This window comes from Erithacus rubecula, assembly GCF_903797595.1.
Source record: "Erithacus rubecula genome assembly, chromosome: 22".
Taxonomy (NCBI): Eukaryota; Metazoa; Chordata; class Aves; order Passeriformes; family Muscicapidae; genus Erithacus; species Erithacus rubecula.
Window position 1 is genome coordinate 6,134,667 of NC_136674.1, and position 19,825 is coordinate 6,154,491.

Genomic DNA, 19,825 nt, shown 5'->3' on the forward strand with positions numbered 1-19,825 from the left:
AGTGATTGAATATTTCTTTCTACAAGTCACCAGAGCCCTGTCTGAGGTGCAGATGTGCTCAGAAGTAAAGGCTGAGGAGCAGGTTGTAGTGCAAAAGGCCAGCTGGGCCATCTGCTGAGGTGCAGCTCTCCTCCCACGAGGCAAAGAAAGATCAGTGGTGTTCAGAGGGACTGTACTGCTCCAAAAATGTCCTCAGAGTAAATAAAGATAGTGAAGATCAAGTGCTCCAGAGATCTCACCAATGCAACAGAAACACAAAAGAATTGGGCTCTTGGGAAATTTTAAAGCAACTTTTATAGAAATCTCCAGAGAGGGAGGAAAGGTCAGAATGCCTGGACTCAGTCTGGGAATCATCTCAGCCTGCAGTGCTGCTTCTGGGCTGTCCTGCCATGAGGTACAGATCTCTGATCAGACCCTCTGCAGGCCTTCTGACAGGGCAGAAAAAGCAAGGAGAGGATGAAAGAAAGGAATGATGACATCTCTGAAAGCCACCTGTAAGTTCTAGCACAATCTCCCAGGTCTCCAGGCACAGATAACAGGCCTGGAAAAGCTCCAGGAGTGCAGAGAGGAGGTTTCTCTGCAGATAAAGAGCTGTAAGAGAAGACAACAAGAACATCAGTGAAGGAATTTCAGGGCTGATACAGAAGATGAGCAGTCCCAGACAGCAAGGGCTTGGACTGGCACCAGTGAAGGCAGCAAGAACAGCCCCACTCAGTTTTACTTCCAAGTGCTGCCAAAGGGACAAGAAAAAACAGGGACAAGTAGAGAGCAGATGAAGCCCAACACCAACATCTGAGACTTCAACTGCCCAAGTGACAAAGGGTTGGGAGCACAGGGAAAAGTCCCCTCACCCCTGTGCCACACTCATTCCAAAACATCAGCATCCTGCTCTGAGCCCTCAGTGCCCCCAGGGCCAGCCTGGAAAATGGCCTTGGAGAAGGGAGAAGGAGCCACCAAACTGCAGCAAGACAGGACAAGGGGTGAGGGTTGCCAGAAAGGAGAGCTCTAAGGAAGAAGATTTTTTAATGATGAGCACAGGGTGCCCAGAGCAGCTGTGCTGCCCCTGGATCCCTGGCAGTGCCCCAGGCTGGGCAGGGCTGGAGCAGCTGGGACAGTGGAGGTGTCCTCCAAAGGTCCCTTCCAACCCAAACCATTCCATGACTCTCTGGAGTTCCAGGACTCTCTTTGGGTTTCTCTGCCAGCTGCTGCCAGAAGAGGTGCAGGCAAGATTTCTTCTCCCTCCCCTGCTTTCCTCCCTTTCTTTTCATTTTGAGAGCCTGCTGGGAAGGGAAGGTTTGAAGGGTTTCTCCTTCCCCTTCCTCCTGGCCCAGCCACTCCAAAATAAACAGCCCCCAGCAAAGAAACCCAGTACTGCTTAATAAATTCACCCTGTAAGGAGAGAGATTTCATACAAGAAGGGATTATTTCCAAGGGTACTAAGATAATTACATGGGTAACTTGGAAGAGTTCAAGAAAACAGTTTGAATTTTCTTATCAGTTTCCCATAGCTTGGAGCAAAAAGAAAATAAAATGCTCTGCTGTAATCAAATCATGTTTTCTGAAGCCCTCTGTTGGCAAGTACACAATTCCTTCACCACTTCCATTAAAACACAAATACTGGGGAGAAAATGACAGTGTTTCCAAATGGAAAGAAGTGGGGCTCAAAAGCACCATGTCAGCCACTCACAGCTTCCTACCTGGCCATGTGAAAAAAAATCCCTTTTCCCACTGAAAGTCAAACTGGCTCTCACTGCAGGTGGAGCAGGAGCACAGCCTTGGACTGAGGTGTGAACTTACTCCTGCTCCCAAGGACTTTTCCCATCAAATCCCTGTCACATTTCCTATGCAAACCTCACCCATCCATCCCCAGCAGCAGCTCTGTCCCAGCAGGAACTCACAGGGATGTCCCAGCTCAAACCAGTAAAGGTCTGTGGGAACACACAGCTTACACTCCTTCCAAAAGGAGACAATTTTGACATCCTTTGGAAAGGCTGCCCCAATAGAAGATCCAACAATCTCCATGGAAAACCATAAATATCTGTTCCTGACCTCTCAGATGTTTCCTTGTGGTTTGGGCTGCCTTCCTATCTTCCCAAAATTAACTTTTTGAGATTCAGGCTTGAGAGAACAGTCTGGCTTTATCCCAAGAAAAATCCCAAAATTCTGAATTACTGTGAACTTCTCCAGGTCAGTGCTTTCTTTTTTAACACACCCTTTGCTTTCTGACCACATGTGGCATTTTGGGAGTTTCATGCTGATACCACCTGAAGAAAAGTGAAGGTTACAAATACACAAATTAACCTACCTGTGGCACAGCATTTTAAAAGTCTAGCTGTTTAGCATCAAGTTTAAAAAAAAAACAGGGTCAAATTATGCACAATAATACCATTTATAGCAATCAACAGTTGGACTAGTTATTAAAAGAGCAGGGGGGGAAAAAAAGTGTTAAACCATAAACTTTTCCATCCTGTGGAACAACCTGTCACAGACACTTGAAAAACAGAAAATGCACATTTGTCATGAAATGAAGGCATTCAAGCAGCATTTTTAATACATTTTGAGGAGAATTCCCCCATGCCTGCAGAACTAAAGATGGCAAAGACAGACACTGGACACCAACATGTATCACCCTCACTGGGTGGGAAATGCCAGCCCTGCTCTCCAGGACAGAGCCACAGCAAATATCCATCCTGGCCCCCCAAAACTCCCATTCCACAGGAAACTCCTGGGAGGGGGCACTCAAATGTGTCAGGGATGTGCTGCAGGAGATGGTGGGAACCAAAGCAGGTCCCCCAAAATAACCTTCAATTCACAATAAACCAGACATGGAAACAGAGCACCCAGGTAAGCACAGACACACACACACTCTCTACCTGACACCCACAGCATCCAAAAACTGCTTCTTCTACTATTCCTAAAAACATAATCCCACTGACAGATTACAGCAGCTGTTCCCTACCAAACTCCTCACTCTGTAAATACTGAGAGTATTTATAGGAACATCCCATAAGGCATTAAATGAGGAATTAATTTTTCTATAAAGGATCTGTAAAAATAAACAGTGAGCCAAATATCTGGGAAAATTCTTTGACATTTTCATTTTTGAATCTAAAGCATTTTTGACCTCAGGTAAGTGACTTTTTTTTTTTTCTTTTTAATTAGTTGATACGTTGCTGTGGTGCTCAAAACAATCCCCCTTGGCAGTGCCAGACCCCAAATATGCATTTTTTGTCTGTGAAGATGGATGCAGCAGGAATGGCCACACTTGGATTTCACTGAACATTTTGGACATCTAACATCTCAATATTTATTGTATTAAAAACACACACACTCCCCACAGGAACTGATACACAAAAAGTAAATTTTCTTCCCACCAAACCAACCCTGTGATCCCTCTGGGCATCACCAAAACCAGAAGCACAATGTAAATGTTTGCTGCTTGGACTCAGGTCTCACCTCAATAAAAACCAGCCCACTCGGAATTGTGTTTGTATAAAAGATATTTACTTCAATTATCACACCTAGGGTGCTAGTGAATAATAATAATAATACATCGTGTGAGTTTCATACAGTGATATTGCTTCTCCATATCATATAGGGACCGTTGTACAGTGCTGAGAACAAACATTTTATGGCTAAACCAAACAAAGACAGAAACAATGCCATCTGCTGACCAGGGAGCTCTGCCCTGCACTGCCAGCCTGATAAACTCTTACTTTTTATGTTTAAACAAATACCAAGAAATAAAATGTTACAAAAGATGAGTCACAGCAACACAATGTGGGCTTCTCAAAGCTACTTGTACAAAAAAAAAATGACACTTTTTTTGTTTTTTTTTTTGGTCAATTGGGTCTTTGTGAGGATCTTTTTTTTTTTTTCTTTTTTTCTTTTTTAAAATTCGTGATTGTGAATATAACAAACAAGCTCTAAAAACATCTAAGACTTAGTGCGTTACAGAAAAAATATAAAATACTGCTAAAAATGTAAGACACCACAATACACTGGGGTAAAAACTGAGCTTATTATTAAAAAAAAAAAAAAAAAAGTTCTCAGGAAAAAGTACACCACTTTCTGTTCGAGTTCATCTTGTGCTGTGTTAGTAGTCGGGGCATTTCCAAGGTCTGCCCATTCTCATGGCAAGTAGTTATTGCACAAATGCAAAGAGTTAATTTTTTAATTAAAAAAAAAAAAAATGAAAAGGGATATGAGGGAAACAATAAAAAAAAAAAAAAAAGAAAAGAAGAAAAAAAAAAAAGAACATCCCCCCCTCCCCAGCCTCCACCTGCTTTGGGATCGACGTCCAAATTCATACATGTGACATTCTCACAGCATTTCCAGCAAGGAATGGGAGAAAATGCTTTTCACCACAGAAATGCATAGAGTATTCTGAGAGGAACAACCTTTTGTTTGGCAGAGCTGATCCAACACTTACACTAGGGCAATTTTAACTGATTTTCAGTTTCTTTTTGGACTACACCAGAAGGAAAATGAACCTGACGTGGGAAATTCGCCGGATGGGTTTTTTGTTTTTATGTTGGTTTTTTTTTGTTTTTTTAGTGGGATACCCTCGAAAGGCAAAGTGCAAATTTGCTTCCCAAGCCACAGGAGTGGTGCTGTGCCCTGCCCCTGGGGATGTGCTGGATTTGGGGCTGCAGTCTGGATTTTCTGCTGCTCCCCAGGGAAAAGCCTGTCTGGACTCATCTCCACCTGGCAGCAGAACTGAGCCACCCCTCTGTGCCACAGAAAATGCACAATGTGGATTTCCAGAGCTCACACCAGGAAAAGTTGCTGCTGCACAAGGTGAATTATTATTTTTTGCCTTTTTAAAATTTTTTCTTTTCCTTGACCAACTTTTGAATGAGAATGAAATTAGCTCTGAATTCAGAAAGTCAAACATATGCCAACAAAGATGAACATCACAGGAAACCAGTCTCTCATTTCAAATGAACATTTGTGAGTTAATTGCAATGTGCTCTGACCAGGGGCTCTGCATCTTTAACAAATTCTCAGTAGAGGCTCTAGGAGGCTCAGGGTATTTTCTCTCTCTGTATATTTTAAGTCTCTTCTCTCACAACTGAGGCATCTTATTCTCAGTCCTAAATTATTTTAAAAACTATTTAAATAATATTATTTATTAGGCATTTAGATAAAATACTTTTTTTTTTTTCTTAAAAAAAAAAGAAAGATTGCTCTAGAAAACACAACAGGGGCACAATGATATGGATACTATGAGCCAACACCACCTGCTCCATCTCTAGGACATCCCAAGCTTTCTCCAACATCCATTTAGGGGACAGCAACCTGCTCTAGTGGGACACATCCCTGCCCATGGCAGGAGGCTGGAACAGGATGAGTTTTAAGTTCCCTTCCAACCCAAACCAATGATATGTAAATACTCCTGTTGTGTTGATATCCAGGAAAAAAAACCAAACCTCGACAAAAAAGAAACTGTTAACAATCTCATAAATAGGAAATATTAGATTGTTGTCCTAATCACAAACCACCTCTGTGTGTTTCACCTGATGCTGCAGAGAGAGTGAGCTTGGGAATGGGGGGAGGCTGCTCTGCACAAAACCAAACCCTGACTGGATGAGTGGCCAGCAGCCAGAGCTGGGCAGGGCAGTGGGGACAGCAGGGGTGACAGATGGCACAGAGGAGCTGCCATGGGCAGTGCACTGGGGGTTCTGCACACCCCACACTATGAGATCAGAGCTGAGCCCGACCCCAGGAGCTGCTGGAACCAACCCACTGGGATGTGGGGGCTTCTTCTCCCCCAGGAATGTGAATTCTCCTGAAGCAGAGCTGGCTGTGGGATGGGAACCCCCAGACACTGACCCAGAGTTTCTATTGCACAAAACTCCTCACACAGTGCTGGATGTGCTCAGGAGCCAAGCACTGGGACACTGGGATGCTCCAGCAGTGTTTGCTCCCCCCTCTAAAAGAAAAGGAAAAGTGGCTGGGAATGCTGCAAGCCAGATCACTGTGCTTTAGATTATTCTCCACGAAGAGATTAGGAAATAAGGCACATAGCTTTCCAAGTAGAGAAAGTGAAAGAGTAAATTTCAGGAAGCAAAACCTAAAGACTTAATGGGAAATGTGGCAACACAGAGGATTTGGATGATATGCCTGTGGAGTGAAAATAAAATCATTTCAAGCTCGATTAAAATCTTTCTCCCACAGAAAAAAAGGAATGACCCATGAACTCCATCTCTCTAGAGAAGGTGAGAAGGAAATGGAAGCCCTGATCAAGGAAAAAGAAAAGTACAATACAGATGTGACCTTGCTGATTCCCCACGCTCCTCCTTTCCAAACCAGATGCTCAAGTACTCCCTGTATCACCTGCACCAGCACCCAGAGGTAACCAGATACTTTGGAAACACTTTTAAAGCTAGTAATAACTTACCCACATATAAATAACACATCAAAACAGCACAAAGGGTCCAACACAAGCTAATAAAAGCCAGGGAAGTCTGATTGAAAGACTGATTGCAAAAATATTTTTCCTAGTTATTTGGAGACAAGATTGTACTTCAGAGCAAGTCAAGTGCCAAGTTTTATTTATTCTCTTGAAAGCACAGACACTTGTCTTCCAAGAGGAGCTGCCTCACAGAAAATTTCCACCTCATTCCTACAAATACTTGAATTTTCAGCTAAGGGAGAACAAGGCTGAACTGCTTGCTTTAATTCCATTCTTGGCTTGAATTTATTTCATCAGCTAGTTTTGTGATTGTTTTAAATATGTCTTTACTGTCCACTGTACATTGATAAAGCAGAAAGCACCACATGTGTGCAAATCTCTGGGATATGAACTTCCTGCAGACAAGGTTTGACCCCTCCTTTCCAGCTGCTTGGCTCTTGCACATCTCAGACCTTGGGATAATTTTTATGCATTCTGAGCATGATCTTCCCCATCCTCATTAGTTAAACCCATGCATCTCCAGCAGCCTGGTCTCTTCAGTGGCTAATCCCCTCTTCACAGCAGGGAATGGATCTGACAGTGGGGAATGGCATCCTCTGCCCATTAAAATACATATTGGTTCTGAGCCCTCGCTCACCTACATCCCAAATGATTTCACACATTTGGCTGCAGCAATTCTGCTGCACCATTAAGACCAAGCACACAAATGCTAAATACACAGAGGGGCTTTTCCATCCTGCAATGATGCACAGAGACACATTTAACAACTCCCAAAAATGCATATGAATTACCCACACAGACAGAAGAGAACACAACTCTCATTCTTGCTGTGAAGAGAGAGGCTGTGCTGCTGTGACACCACCAGGAATCACACAGGAACTGTGCAAAAATCAGGTGTGGCACCACAACAGCAGGAAATTCCAGGCATGACTCTCCATTTCCAAAGAACTTTGGATGAAGATTGTACCATGTATTACAAATATCTCTGGAATTCAAACAGAAAGCCAAAGACACAACCCCACAGGGGTGTTCACTTTGCTGCACTGATGCTGCACTCTTTTGTTATGGTCAAGGATTCAGTGCTCTCTGCACTCAGCTGGTTCAAAGTCCAAAGAAACTGAACTGATGTCACAAAACCAACATTTTTAATAATGGAAATCTACAGAACCATGGCTAAAATCTCCATCACCCCTGTGAGTAAAGCAAGCTTGAAACTGGCAGAATTGACCTTTACAGAAGAGCTGGACAAGGAAAAAATGCAATAATCTTATTAGTTTTTTAAAAGGAAGCATTTCCATTTAATGCACTTTAGTGCCAGAAGATGTTTGTGAATAGCAATGACAATCAAGCCCAGGAACCCCATCAGGTTTTTTTTTTTTCCATTCCCAAGAGTTTTAGAAACACAGATTTCACAGAGAGCCAAGAATTTTGGGATGGATATGGATGCCCAGATCTGGGGGAAAGCAGGTCCTGGATTGTACAGAGGATGCTGGTGAGGGGCTCACTAATAAAGCTCAATGAATGACTTTCTTCAACTGGAAAAATGACCTTATAACTAATAACTGCTATTAAATATGCCACAGTACCACTTGGCTGGGGGGAAATCATCCCTGAGGGCAGAGATGGCACCACTTACACACCTGTTTTTAAGGCTTTCTAAAAAGTAAGTGCACAGGCCTAATGCTAATCTTCTCCAAAGGATACATTTCATGTTCAGAGCATAAAACCATTTTATCCTTGCATATTAATAGGGTAGGGTATAGTCCATGACCTGGTCATGTAGGACAAATCCGTCCCTAGGCATGGCATAAAGAGCTTTTCTTGCTATAAAGTCAATTATTAACTATACTTTATATATGGCATAGTCAATATATCCTATAAAAGAGATGGGAAGGAAAGGAGAAATTGGTGGAATTATATTTCTACATTTTAGAGCTCAAATATATGTGAAGGAGACAGGGACTGCTACACCCTTTTTGAACTACAAAGGTTATATCAGAAAAGAAATTCAGATCTTGTACTTCCCATGCCAGTGATTCTCCTTGCAATTTAAAACCAGACTTTAAACTGCTGGGGCAGAGAGGGGAAGGTCTTTCCTTTGTATAGAATTTTTAAATTTGCAGAAAAGTTGATTGTATATGCAACACAAGGAAAATGCTGATGTTCACAGGAATCAACCCACTCCTGCTTTGCCAATATTTTATCCATGTGAGCTCAATTTAGGGATAAGAGGCTACAACCAGCTGGTCACACCAGGGCCAAAACTGCCACAAACTCACGGGAAAGACTTGACTCAGTTTTAGGGAATGTTAAATCCAGTCCTAACCTAAGAACCAACTTCTCCTCTTGTTTCTGAGTCTGCAAGAAGAGCTGGGCCACACTCAGTGGCTGAAGACAGAGAACTGGGTACAGAGGAAATCAGAGAGAATTTCAGAAACTCCTTTGTAGGAAGAGACACAAATGAAGCAAAAATAGTGCCCACCATGTGCAGGTTAAAAATGTCACCATTCCACTTTCAGTCTGCAACAAATTGCCAAGCTACTGATCTCTCAGAACCCTGCTAAAGGCACAGATTACTGTGGCATTTCAACTGAAATAAAACATTTTGGATCCAAGTGCAAAGTGTCCAAACCCAATTACTTTTTATTGTGTATTCTTATAATTTCTATATGGTCAAAATGTGATTTTTTTTCCCCCCCTGTTTCTAACCTGCCCTGTTTTTGCCATAAGCATTCTTATTCACAAAAGCTTTAAGAATACTGGAAATTATTAATTTTAAAATGGGAGATGACAGACTTCTGACAGCATCTGTACTTGTAGGGACTGCAACCACTGTTAGCATTTTCCATTATTTCATCACATTAATTTGTCACGTGTCCCTCAATCCTATTTTATGTCAATTTATCAGCTTTGCAGTTTGTATCACCACCAGAATGATTAACTTCTCTAACTGACTATTTCTCCTGTTAAAGGTTTGAAAAATAGTGACTTTTAAGTAATTGGATTGGAAAATATTGCATAGAATTCTGTGGTGTTCATGATCATGGTGTTCATGATTGCTCTACACCAATCCCATATCAACAAGTTACATAAAAAATAATGCAGAGATCTTTTAGCTAATGAGAAAGGCACATACTTTTTTTCTTTTTAACTGTAATATAGATCTTTCCTGTTACAGCAAGGAGTTAATTACCTAAGGACTCACTGATTCATGATATGTGCAGAGTGCACTGATATGGGTTCCTTTAAAGGGTGGCTCTATTTATAGGCATTTCACCAATGAATAAATAAAATGGTCAAATTTTATGGCATCAAAAGCAACTATAATTAAATGCATTTCTGTCAATAAACATCTGCAATGCTTTTGTCTGAAAGCTGTATCCTGAAAAATGGAAGTGTATTGACAATCCCACTGCATGACCCCTCTGCCACAGGATACTCTTTCCAGGCTTTTAGCAAACAAAGCACTGCACTTTTTTCCTTCCCTAATCATCCAGAGAGAAAAATCAACAATTTAACTGCAATATAAATGTATTTCTATTAAAACAGCCCTGGCCCTTCATGCACAGCATTGGTAAGAGCATGGAACTGGAAACAGAGAGAAAATAAAATGCTTTTAAAGAACCTCAGGAAAAACAGACTCTGGCATGATGGATTTCCTGAAAATTGCCTGTGCTTTTATCCATCAGGAAAAGAAATGTCAGCAAGGAGGGCTCTGCTGCCCTGTGAGATGAGCCCATGTCACACCTTTCACACATTCCCTTCCCTGGAATCAGCACCCAAGGGATGACAGCCACTGTGCTGCTCTTTGGCATTTCTTCTCCTTCAACTTTTTATCCTTTAAGTTAAGTTAAAAAAAAAAAAAAAAAAGAGAATCTATTCCAAAACACATTTTCCTCCCAAGGGTGAGTTCCAAATTGATCCCAACTGTCTCTCACACCTTGCAGTGTAAGTTCAGCCTCTAAACTGGGGGGCCTCGGCCAGAAACACCAGCAGGTAACTCATGTCCAACCCGAGAAGCTCAGCAGTAGTTCAACTAATCCATCCTACTTTCCACTGAACAGAAAAGCAGCTGTGACCTTGGCTAAGCACCAGCACAGAGCCCAGGAGCATCTCTGAGCTCCAGGTCTGAGGGTGCTCCTCAGCCCTGCCCTCGAGCCAAAGGGACTCTGGGCAGGGCATCACCCCAACAGCATCTCAGCAGGCTAATCCACATTCAAACAGATCATTAAATATGAAACAGCAAAAGGAGCTAAGCCATTAATAAAGTGCCAAAAATATAGGAAATACTGACAGCATTTTATTTGATTAATTTTATAATAGATCCCAATGACAACGCTTGGCAGGATGGAGTGACTTCTGACTTCTGAATGCTGTCTTTATCCAGCAAAATTACATGACTCAAATGGAATAATGGAGCTTAGAATTAACAGTTAGTGTTATGAAAGAAAGATTTCCTCTAGGGCAAGCTACAGATATGCTTTTTAAAAATCATTACAGCATTAAAAACTGGGCGGACGCTAAAGAATCCTAAAGAACTAGTGGAAACCTGAAAAGCAAACCAAAAATAAACAGGAAAAAAACCAAAAAAATGAAGATATGTTTCAAGGCACTTACGTATTGCTTATTAAGAAGAGAGATTGACCTTAAGTGCTGCATTTGTGTGCGACCTGTGAATACAGTTCTGCTGTCGTACAGTGCAGCCAGAGCTCTCAGTAAGCATCATGGAATGCAATCAGATAGACACAGGCACAAGAACAGTTTGGGGAATATTAACTTAAAAAAAAATATAATATCAAACAGAAAAAAACCCCTCACTATGGAGAAAGCCGAGAGTAACCACTTGACTGCATCCAGCACCTGGGTCTCAAATCAGCAGACAAGGACAGTAGGAACAGACTGGCAAGTGTATTGCCTAGAATTAATTAAAAAAAACCCAACCTGAACCAAACAACAACAAAGAAAAAAATAATAATTAAACAATCTAAGCAAATATCTGCATCTCCTGGGCAGAAGTTTTGCTCTTGGCTGGAGGTGCAGCTCGTCGTGACTTGTACTAAGGTATGTGAACTCCTAGCAGGACGTGTTATCCATGGAGCTGTGCTTTGGAGGTCAGAGCAGGACACTGGACAGCTACAGAGAGGTCACCCTTGGCTTCACCCCCTTCCCACGTGCTGGACACCACGCCCTGGTGTCTGTCACTGCCAACTGTCCCCCAGCTCAGCTCAGAAAGGGGCAGCTGCTCTCTCCCCGCTCCTCAGCTTTAGTTTTGCATCACGAGTCCCCAGTTACCCAAGGAGGAATCCTGAAACAGCTAGCAGTGAAAAATCAGAAATAAATCCCTGCCTTTCAGCCTCCTAGAGCCTTCTTTCCTTAGTCATGAGAAGGATGGATTTTAGTGTACTGATTCTTAAATTTGTGAAAACTTGCGCTAAGTGCTGCTGTCGCATGTTAAGAGACTGTAAATGAAATACATAAGTTCTAAAACATCATGCAAGAAATGTGGTTTCACATCTTACAGTCAAAAATCCTACTAATGAATTAATACAAGCACACTGAGGTGTAATATTGGGAACATACCTTTAAAGTCGGAACTCCTCTCCCCCGTCCCTCCCTCCCCCAAAATCAGAAAAGTAATATTAATTAAACTTAAGAAGTAATGAATGCACCATTAAAGTGTCATCAAAAAGATGCTGACCTAAGACAAAAGTTCAATGATACACAATACGGTCAAAAAAGTCTTCAATCAATAATATACAGTATGACAACTACATCTTGTAAATTATACCCAATACTGCCGGCAGTCTATCCCTCTAAAGAATATTTGCCCCCTTTCATCCCTTCCTAACAATCAGATAATAAAATACAGCACCTATAAATAAGCAAAAAAAAAAATTATATATATATATATTTATATATATATATATATTCCGAAATCATCTATTGTTAGTTTTAAAGATATGGCAATAAAGGAGTCTAAATTAGCAAACTTGTAGAAGCCATAACTGATAAAACAGCTTATTGAAAAAAGGTGGCAGTAATGCACTCTATGTGTGCACAAGTACGTAAGAAAATACACAGACGTATAAAATTGCACGCACACACCCACGCACACACATCCTTCCACACACCTCTATGCTCACGCATATACATATAGACAACAGGAGGAGTTAGAGACAAGTTAGAATTGGATTTGTACTTTGATCAGCCCTAACCTGTGCATAAAATAATGGGAAAAGGCTGTATTTCTGCAGGGCAGAACGGGCCCGACTGGGATTCGAGAGCACGAAGGTTTTGGTTTCGAGCTTGGGCTGCTTCCACCCCGGTAAGAGCCCGTCTGGTCATTGCCATGTACTCTTTATCCACGCAAAAAAAAAAGGAGCTTCCCACAACTAAAACGTGTTTAAAATCAGTGCTCGTGGTGGGAAGAGAGTCAGTAAATGGCCACCAACAGCAGGAGAAGGGCTGGGTCTGTGGCAGCTCCAGTCCCTCTTAGTGGTGTGTGAGAGCACCCGGGCAGGTGAGCTGCACTGCCAAGGATTGCAGGCTAGCTGAAGGGTGGGATGCGGGCTGGGCCCCGAGGAGCAGGCTGAAATGTTACTGGCCAACGTTTTTGGAGCCATCTGGCTTTGCTGAAAGGAAATCCTCTACACTACGAACCAATGAAATGATCAAGTACATGCTGCTTCTAAGTTGTCTCCTAAACCTCCCAGATATGAGGTCTGATCAGCGTGCTCTGTGGTTAGAGGTTAAAAAGCAGATTATAAAATACCTAGATTCAGATTTTTTTCTTTTTGTCCTGATTTGGCCTAAAATGGAGTGTATTAAACAAATTCTGGGCTGCAAAAGACCAGAATCAGTTAAAGCTATGAAACAATGTGCACTACGTGTCAATATTCTATTTCACTTACAAGAAAACACTAAGTCAGCTACCACAAATTAAGATATTTTCCTGATGTGACTTTTTTTTTGTTTTGTTAAAAAATATGTGGAGTAAATGTGTTTTTTTTTTTTTAATTCAAAGTTTCAAACAACAAGATTCTTTTCTTTTCTTGAAAATATGTAGGAATCCAAACTAGTGTGTTTAGAGTCGGTTGACTGTGCAATCTCTTAGTGGCAACTGAACAGCTACAAAAAACTTTCTTTTTTTTTCTTTTTCTTGAAAAATCTCCCCTTTTTTCCTGGTTTAAGAAGATAATAGTGTATTATCGCTCTGTAGCCATTAGATGGCAGATAAAAAGCCCCCTTTTAATATGTGGGTTTGATTTTTTTTTTAAAGATTTTTTTTTTTTTTTAGTTTTTTTTTTTTTTCCTGTTTTTCATTTTTTTAAAGCCCCACACCAAAGAGGAGGGCACAAGGCAAAGCTGTATGAGTTATTCCAGAAATTGTGGAAATCACTTAGGGCAATAATAAAAACACTTCAGGGTACAAAAAAGCTTGACTACACATTTCAGTTTTCTTCCTCGAAAACACAAACATAAATTGGGCTTTACGCTCCTTTTTTTCTTTTTTTTCTTTTTCTTTTTTTTTTGATTTCTATATGCACCTTGGCCTATGGCGTTTTTGCCCTGTGGCCCGCAGGGCGGTTAAGTGCGAACACAATAAAACCAGTAGAGGTCCAGTTTGACTTCCCAGCTCTCCCGAGTTGGGCCAGTTTAATCTCAAAACTCCCACTCCACGGCCTCTTCCCGACTGGCGGCCTTCTCCAAGCGGTGGATGATGTTGTTCAAGTTGGCCGCTTTCTTTTTCCTCAGGGAGCTGTCTCGCGTGTTCCTGGAGCTCGCCGCCTCCGACAAGCCGAACAAGCTCTGCAGAGAGTTGGTTTTCTGCGAGCCTGCGGCCGGCGTCGAGCTCGTACTTGGCACACTGGAGATTTTCTCCGAACTTTCTTTTGACTTGTAGGAGCTCTCCCCCGTAAGGACTGAGGTGGAGGCAGCTGAGGTAGAGGCGTCCCCTTCCGTGGCGGAGTTTGGCAGCGTCTCCGGAGCGTCTCCCGGGCGCGGCGGGGAGCTCCGGCGCGGCCGGCCCTCGTCGTCGGTGTCCTCCAGGCTCTCGGGCTCGGCTCTCTCCGAGGGCCTGGCCCCCCGCAGTGCCTCTTCCCCCGCCTCCGGAGCCGGCTCGCCGGGCCCTCCCTGAGACTTGGCGGCCGCGCTGCTCGGCTCGTCCGCCTCGGCGCCGCTGGCCTTGCCGTCGGGAGGGCCCTCGGCGTCCACGCCGTCGCAGCTGTCCCCCTCGGAGCCGTGCGCCGCCCTGCCGCTCCTGCCCGAGGGCGACTCGCTCGACCCCGCCTGGCTCTGGCTCCCGGCTTGGATCTCCTCGATGAAGAGCTCCCGGCGGATGCGGGACCTAGGGGACAGGGACAGGGACAGGGATGAGAGGCTGCCGCGGCGGCAGGGAGATGCTCACCTCTACTAAAGATGCCCCGTGTGGAAACACTGAGGCTTTTGAGAACATCCAGTCCAATTTCCAACCAAGTACCACCAAACCCTGCTGCCAAGTGCTGCACTGATTCCTTGTTTGAACGCTTCCACCACTGCCCTGGTGAGAAGTTAATATTTGTAACAAAAAATAGGCATACTGTTTTGGGAGATCCAGAATAAAGTGGATTGTAAGAACAAAACAATCAGATTTTCTACTAGAAATGAGCCAGTCTTCCTAATCAAAGAATAAACCAGGAAAAAGCTGGACAAGCCCCCTGGTGCTCCTGGACAGCGAGGAGAAATGAAGATGAAACCAAGCACATTGTGAGAAAGCCCAGCCTGTGTGTCGGCTGCCAGTCTATGAGCTACTCTGACTTTTGCCTCATTTTTTATTTAAAAAATCGATTTCAGAACATGAATAGTGACAAGCCAAGCAGTGCCTTTCATAGGAATGGCTGCACTCCATGTGTGGGTAGAATTGCCTGGTGTGCAAGCATACCCTAAACACCACCTCTGCCATTGAACTCGGGCCTTCCTCCCTCTCCCTTCTCTGTTTAGGAGATTCCAAAATTCTCACAAGTACAGAAAAGTTTATGGAAAAACCTTAGAGTCTGGGCTAACCCTGTCTCTGTCCTGCTACATCCATGGGAGAAGTGATGAACACAATTTAAGTCCTAATTTATAACCAAGAAGGAGCCTCAATGATCTGGGTCAGGGATGGGACCACAGGCCTGGGGAGAGTTTATCAAAACTTAATATTTTTCAGCGTGAAGATAAAAAACTCTTGGTTTCAGCCCAGAGGGAACTGCCAAGGGGCCTGCAAGCCACAATGAAATGCTGTCCCAGCCCTGATGGCTGTAAGGATTTTCTATTTTTCCTTAACTGTGCTGTGGAAGACAGCACACAATGGGAAAACATTCAGCTAAACGGAGAACACCACCTGAATACTGCTTTTGAAGCTAATGATCTTATTGACTTACTTGAAATGCAACAGAGTATTTCAGTAGTACTCGCTGACTCCACACTTCTGAAGGATTTAGGGGGTCTGTAATTTTCCCTAGGAGAATATTATTCACCTAACAGAAGCCCACAGGTGCTAACATTAATTTTCTATTACCATTAACTGCACGCATCCTGCAACATCGATTATCAGGCTCTGTTTATGCCTAAAATCTGCCTGCATGGACATTGATCCAGAACATGGTGCTTCTGTAATATTCCCCAGGTCAGGAGAGGAGGCTGGTAAGAGCTCTGTGCCTGCTTGGCATTTAAAATACCTCAGCTCCAGCAGCTACAAACATCAAACCCATGTCTGTGGAAATCCCTGGAATTCACACCCAATGAATTGCTTCTGGAATCTGGTTCAGCTCCTGATTAACAAAGTAATTAAATTCTTATGGTAAAGAACTGGTGACAGCAGCTAGAGGATTCCAGAGAACATTCCTCTTGGGGAAGGTGTTGGCCTTGACATCCACACACCCTGCTGCTTTCACCAGTGGAACTCAAAACATCAGAGATCTGGATGTTTGCTGCAGCTCTCTTCATACAACATCAAAACCAGCACAACATAGAGTTCATTAAAAAATACACTCAGAATTTAAGGTCCAAGAGTGCTGAATTACAATTCCAGAAAGTCTGTTTTCATTCCTGATGCATCTCTAGTATCATCTCTGCAGCCTTACTGAGTTTATGTGCAGTTTCCACAGGTGAAGTGGGATAGAAATTCCTCCCTCCTGTTTTTTTGTACCATTCTTAAGACATCAGAGCCTCAAACTGATGTGTCCTGTATGTGATTCACTAGTGCAAAGCAAGGGATATTTATTGTATATTCTGAGAGCTCTCTGACTGGTATGAATGCAAAGCCATAGACATGGAGAAGTCTGCAGACATGTCAAAATCCTTTATACCCATTTATATTCTGAAGTGAATTATTTCTTTGCCTGCTGAGGATATTTTGTTCAGCGTTTCTTTTTGCTGCAGGAAATAAATGCTAATGCTGACTTTCCATCTGGTGGATATAAAGGTAGATCCTGCTGTAGCAGCCACCTTTGGAAAGTGAGATTTGGGCTGAATCTGAAAGGAAAAGCATCACTGCAACAGCATTCCCAAGAGAAAGCAAGACAATCTTGTCCAAATCTGTGTCCTTCCTTTATCTAAAGCTACAGAAAAATTAGTATTAAAGCACAAGCACATGGTTTGAGATGTGGAACTGATTCTGTATAAAAAACTCTCCAGTTTGAAAAAGAAATGGCAGAGGGAGAGTATAAAGAGGTAAATGAAGTTAAGTGTGGCCTGGAGAATACTGAAAGAAAAGACCACCCATTTCTTAGAACATATGAGCTGCAGAGCAGTCAGACCCTGCTCCTCTCACAGAACATGGAACCTGCCCCTCTTCTGCAACACCCTACATGTGATTTAAGAGAAATTCACACATGACTGCTATGAAAGCTATTGTCAAGGGGAACAAAAAATAGCTTTGTGTTTTGGTTTTTCAGTGCTCAGAGCACACAGGGCTCTGAGCAGGCTTGAAACAGCTTCTGCAAGCTCTGGAGTCCCAGCAGCACATCTGGGAGCAGGCCCAGATCAGTCAGTGCTCAGCCTTGTGCTGCCCCCAGCCCCCTGCTGCAGGCTTGGATTTTGGGTCCAGCTGTCAGCACCTCCTCCAGGGAAGGTGGGGCTGAAGGCACTGATAGCACACGCCCAGGCTGGGACCTGGTGGTGACGAGGGAGGTGACACCTGCCAGCAGCCTCGTCTGCCCAAGTGAGAACAGCACATTTTGCTGTCAGGCCGAAGGGAACATATTTTCATAGGCATCCCTCCAACTTGTGTATAATTGCCTGCAAGTGGGAATTGGAAGAGGCCTGCATTTGGAGAACTCTGAGCAGTGAAAAGAGGCTGCATCTGTACTGAATTCAAGGCAGTGAAATTCAGTGTAAATATGATTACTCGATTTTTAAAAATTTTGTATTGTTTACTATAAACATTATTTAACTATTGTGCACAATATTTGTGAGATAGCTCATTAAACTCTGCAGCTTTAGCTTCAGCAACTTCCCCAGTAAAAGCTGAGAAGGGCCAAAGTGAAAAACTACCCTTTAAATGTAAGCAGTTTTGAAAAACAAACAAGTTTAGCAATCTGGACTAATTAGGAACATTACTAGCTCCGAGTGAAGGAGCAGAATAGTATTAAATCTGGTAGCTTAACTGTACCTGTTCAATATTCATTAGCACAAATTTCTTGGAGAAAAGTCTGCTGCATTAATTAGGACTTTGAATCCCAAGCACAGTTGATAATATGTTTATTTAAATCTTTATAATTCTTATGTGCTATTCCAGCCTTGTCTCTTTTTATCTCTGTCTCTAGGCCAAAAACCTACTTTAAGGGTTCAAATATGGGGAAGGTTCCTCCTCAAACAAGAAAAGAATCAAACAGACCAGTATTTTATTTCAGTGGGACTTGATTTAATCACAACAGTGAAATAAATAATATAACTTTGGAATGGTTTGGGCTGGAAAGGATCTGAAAGCTCACCTTATTCCACCCCCTGCCATGGGCAGGACACCTTCCACTAGCCCAGGGGACTCCAAGCCCTGTCCAGTCTGGCCTTGGAGACATCCAGGACTGCAGGGGCAGCCACAGCTTCTCTGGGCATCCTGTGCCAGGGCCTGCCCACCCTCACAGGGAACAATTCCTTCCTAAAATCCCATCTATCCCTGCCCCTGCCTGTCTTGGCACTGCAGGCCCTTGTAAGAAGTCCCTCTCTGACTTCAGGGTTATTGGTTCTCTGTCCTTCAGAACTCCACAAAGCTTCCCAGAAACACAGCACACACACTGTGCCTATTTTCAGGGCTTGGTGACTCAAGGCCTGAAAGAAAATCCTCTTTTTCTTCTGATGCAGGAAAATGACACAAGGAGAGCAGGGCAATTCTGATGGGATCCAATAAAGGACATTTCCAAGTACCCCCCACCCAGTGACCCAGGGACAGCACCCAACAGGTGTCTGTGTGTGTGCACATGTGAGTCAGACACAGCAGCCTGGCTTCCTGCAGTGCCTTTATAAATATTCATCAGTGGACATCTCTATATCCACGCCCACCCCAAAAGCCAGACTTTCTGTTTAAAAGCACTACTTACATCAGTATGTGAGCATTGCTGCTCCTCAGGAATGACTTAAAATTTGTCTGGAGCATTAGCACTGTGTTAGTGAGAACCACCCTGCTGTCAAAGCTGCTTGTTTTGCACAAGCCCTCTGAGGCAAAGCCAAGCCCAGCCCTGGTTCAGGAGCAGGGCTCCAGGAGGTCACACACCTGTAATTGTGGAACCAGTTGATCACGGTGCTGGTTTTCAAGTTGAGCTGCGTGGCGAGTTCCTCAATGGTTTTTGGTGATGGGTATGGCTTTTGCTGGTAGGCTCTTTTGAGAGCTTCTTTCTCCTCTGGTGCCAGCACCACCCTGGGCTTCTTGAGCTGGTGCTGGGGCTGGGGGCTGGCACCCTGGCTGTAGTCGATGCCGGCGCACGAGGACTCGCAGGACTGGCTGTCGCTGACGGAGCTGTGCCGCCGCTTCATGTAGGCTGGAAGAGAAGAGCACATCAGCCCCAGCTGAAGGCAAATCACACCCATGGGTGGGGGAGGAACATGGAGATGGCAGCTGGGAGCTGCAGGATGGGGCACCACCAGAGACCAAAGGCAGGGAGGATGCAAGAGGCAGAAAGAAAAGAGGGTAAATCAGCTGGAAAGCTGCCAGAGTTTTCTGCCTTTACAATGAACGTGGGACACGAATGACAGGGTTCAGTTCACACCAATCATTTCAGATCCACTCCTTGGAGAGGAGTGAACTCCCACGTAAGGCCTTCAATGTGAAGCTGTGCTTCATTTTGACTGAAAGGGGTTTGGTGGTTACAACACTTCAGGTGTGCACGGAGGTGTCTCTGACACTAAGGAAAATATGACTGTGGAAGTGGAGCTGCAGCATTCCCAGCCCTC

At 43.5% G+C, this 19,825-nt stretch overlaps 1 protein-coding gene across 8 annotated transcripts in view; it reads right to left on the reverse strand.

The window, feature by feature from the left end:
- CUX1 (cut like homeobox 1) overlaps positions 1-19,825 on the reverse strand; it is a 265,273-nt gene that overhangs the window by 18,119 nt on the left and 227,329 nt on the right. For 7 of the 8 annotated variants that reach the window (XM_079325220.1, XM_079325222.1, XM_079325219.1 and 4 more), the window contains 2 exons: positions 19,149-19,413; positions 13,679-14,765 (listed from right to left, as the gene is read on the reverse strand). The exons of the other annotated variant lie outside the window; for it this stretch is intronic. In XM_079325220.1, the coding sequence (XP_079181346.1) occupies positions 14,081-14,765; positions 19,149-19,413 (950 nt within the window). In that variant the 3' untranslated portion in view covers positions 13,679-14,080. Of the gene's footprint in view, positions 1-13,678; positions 14,766-19,148; positions 19,414-19,825 lie in introns of those variants that run through there. 8 annotated transcript variants of the gene reach the window in all.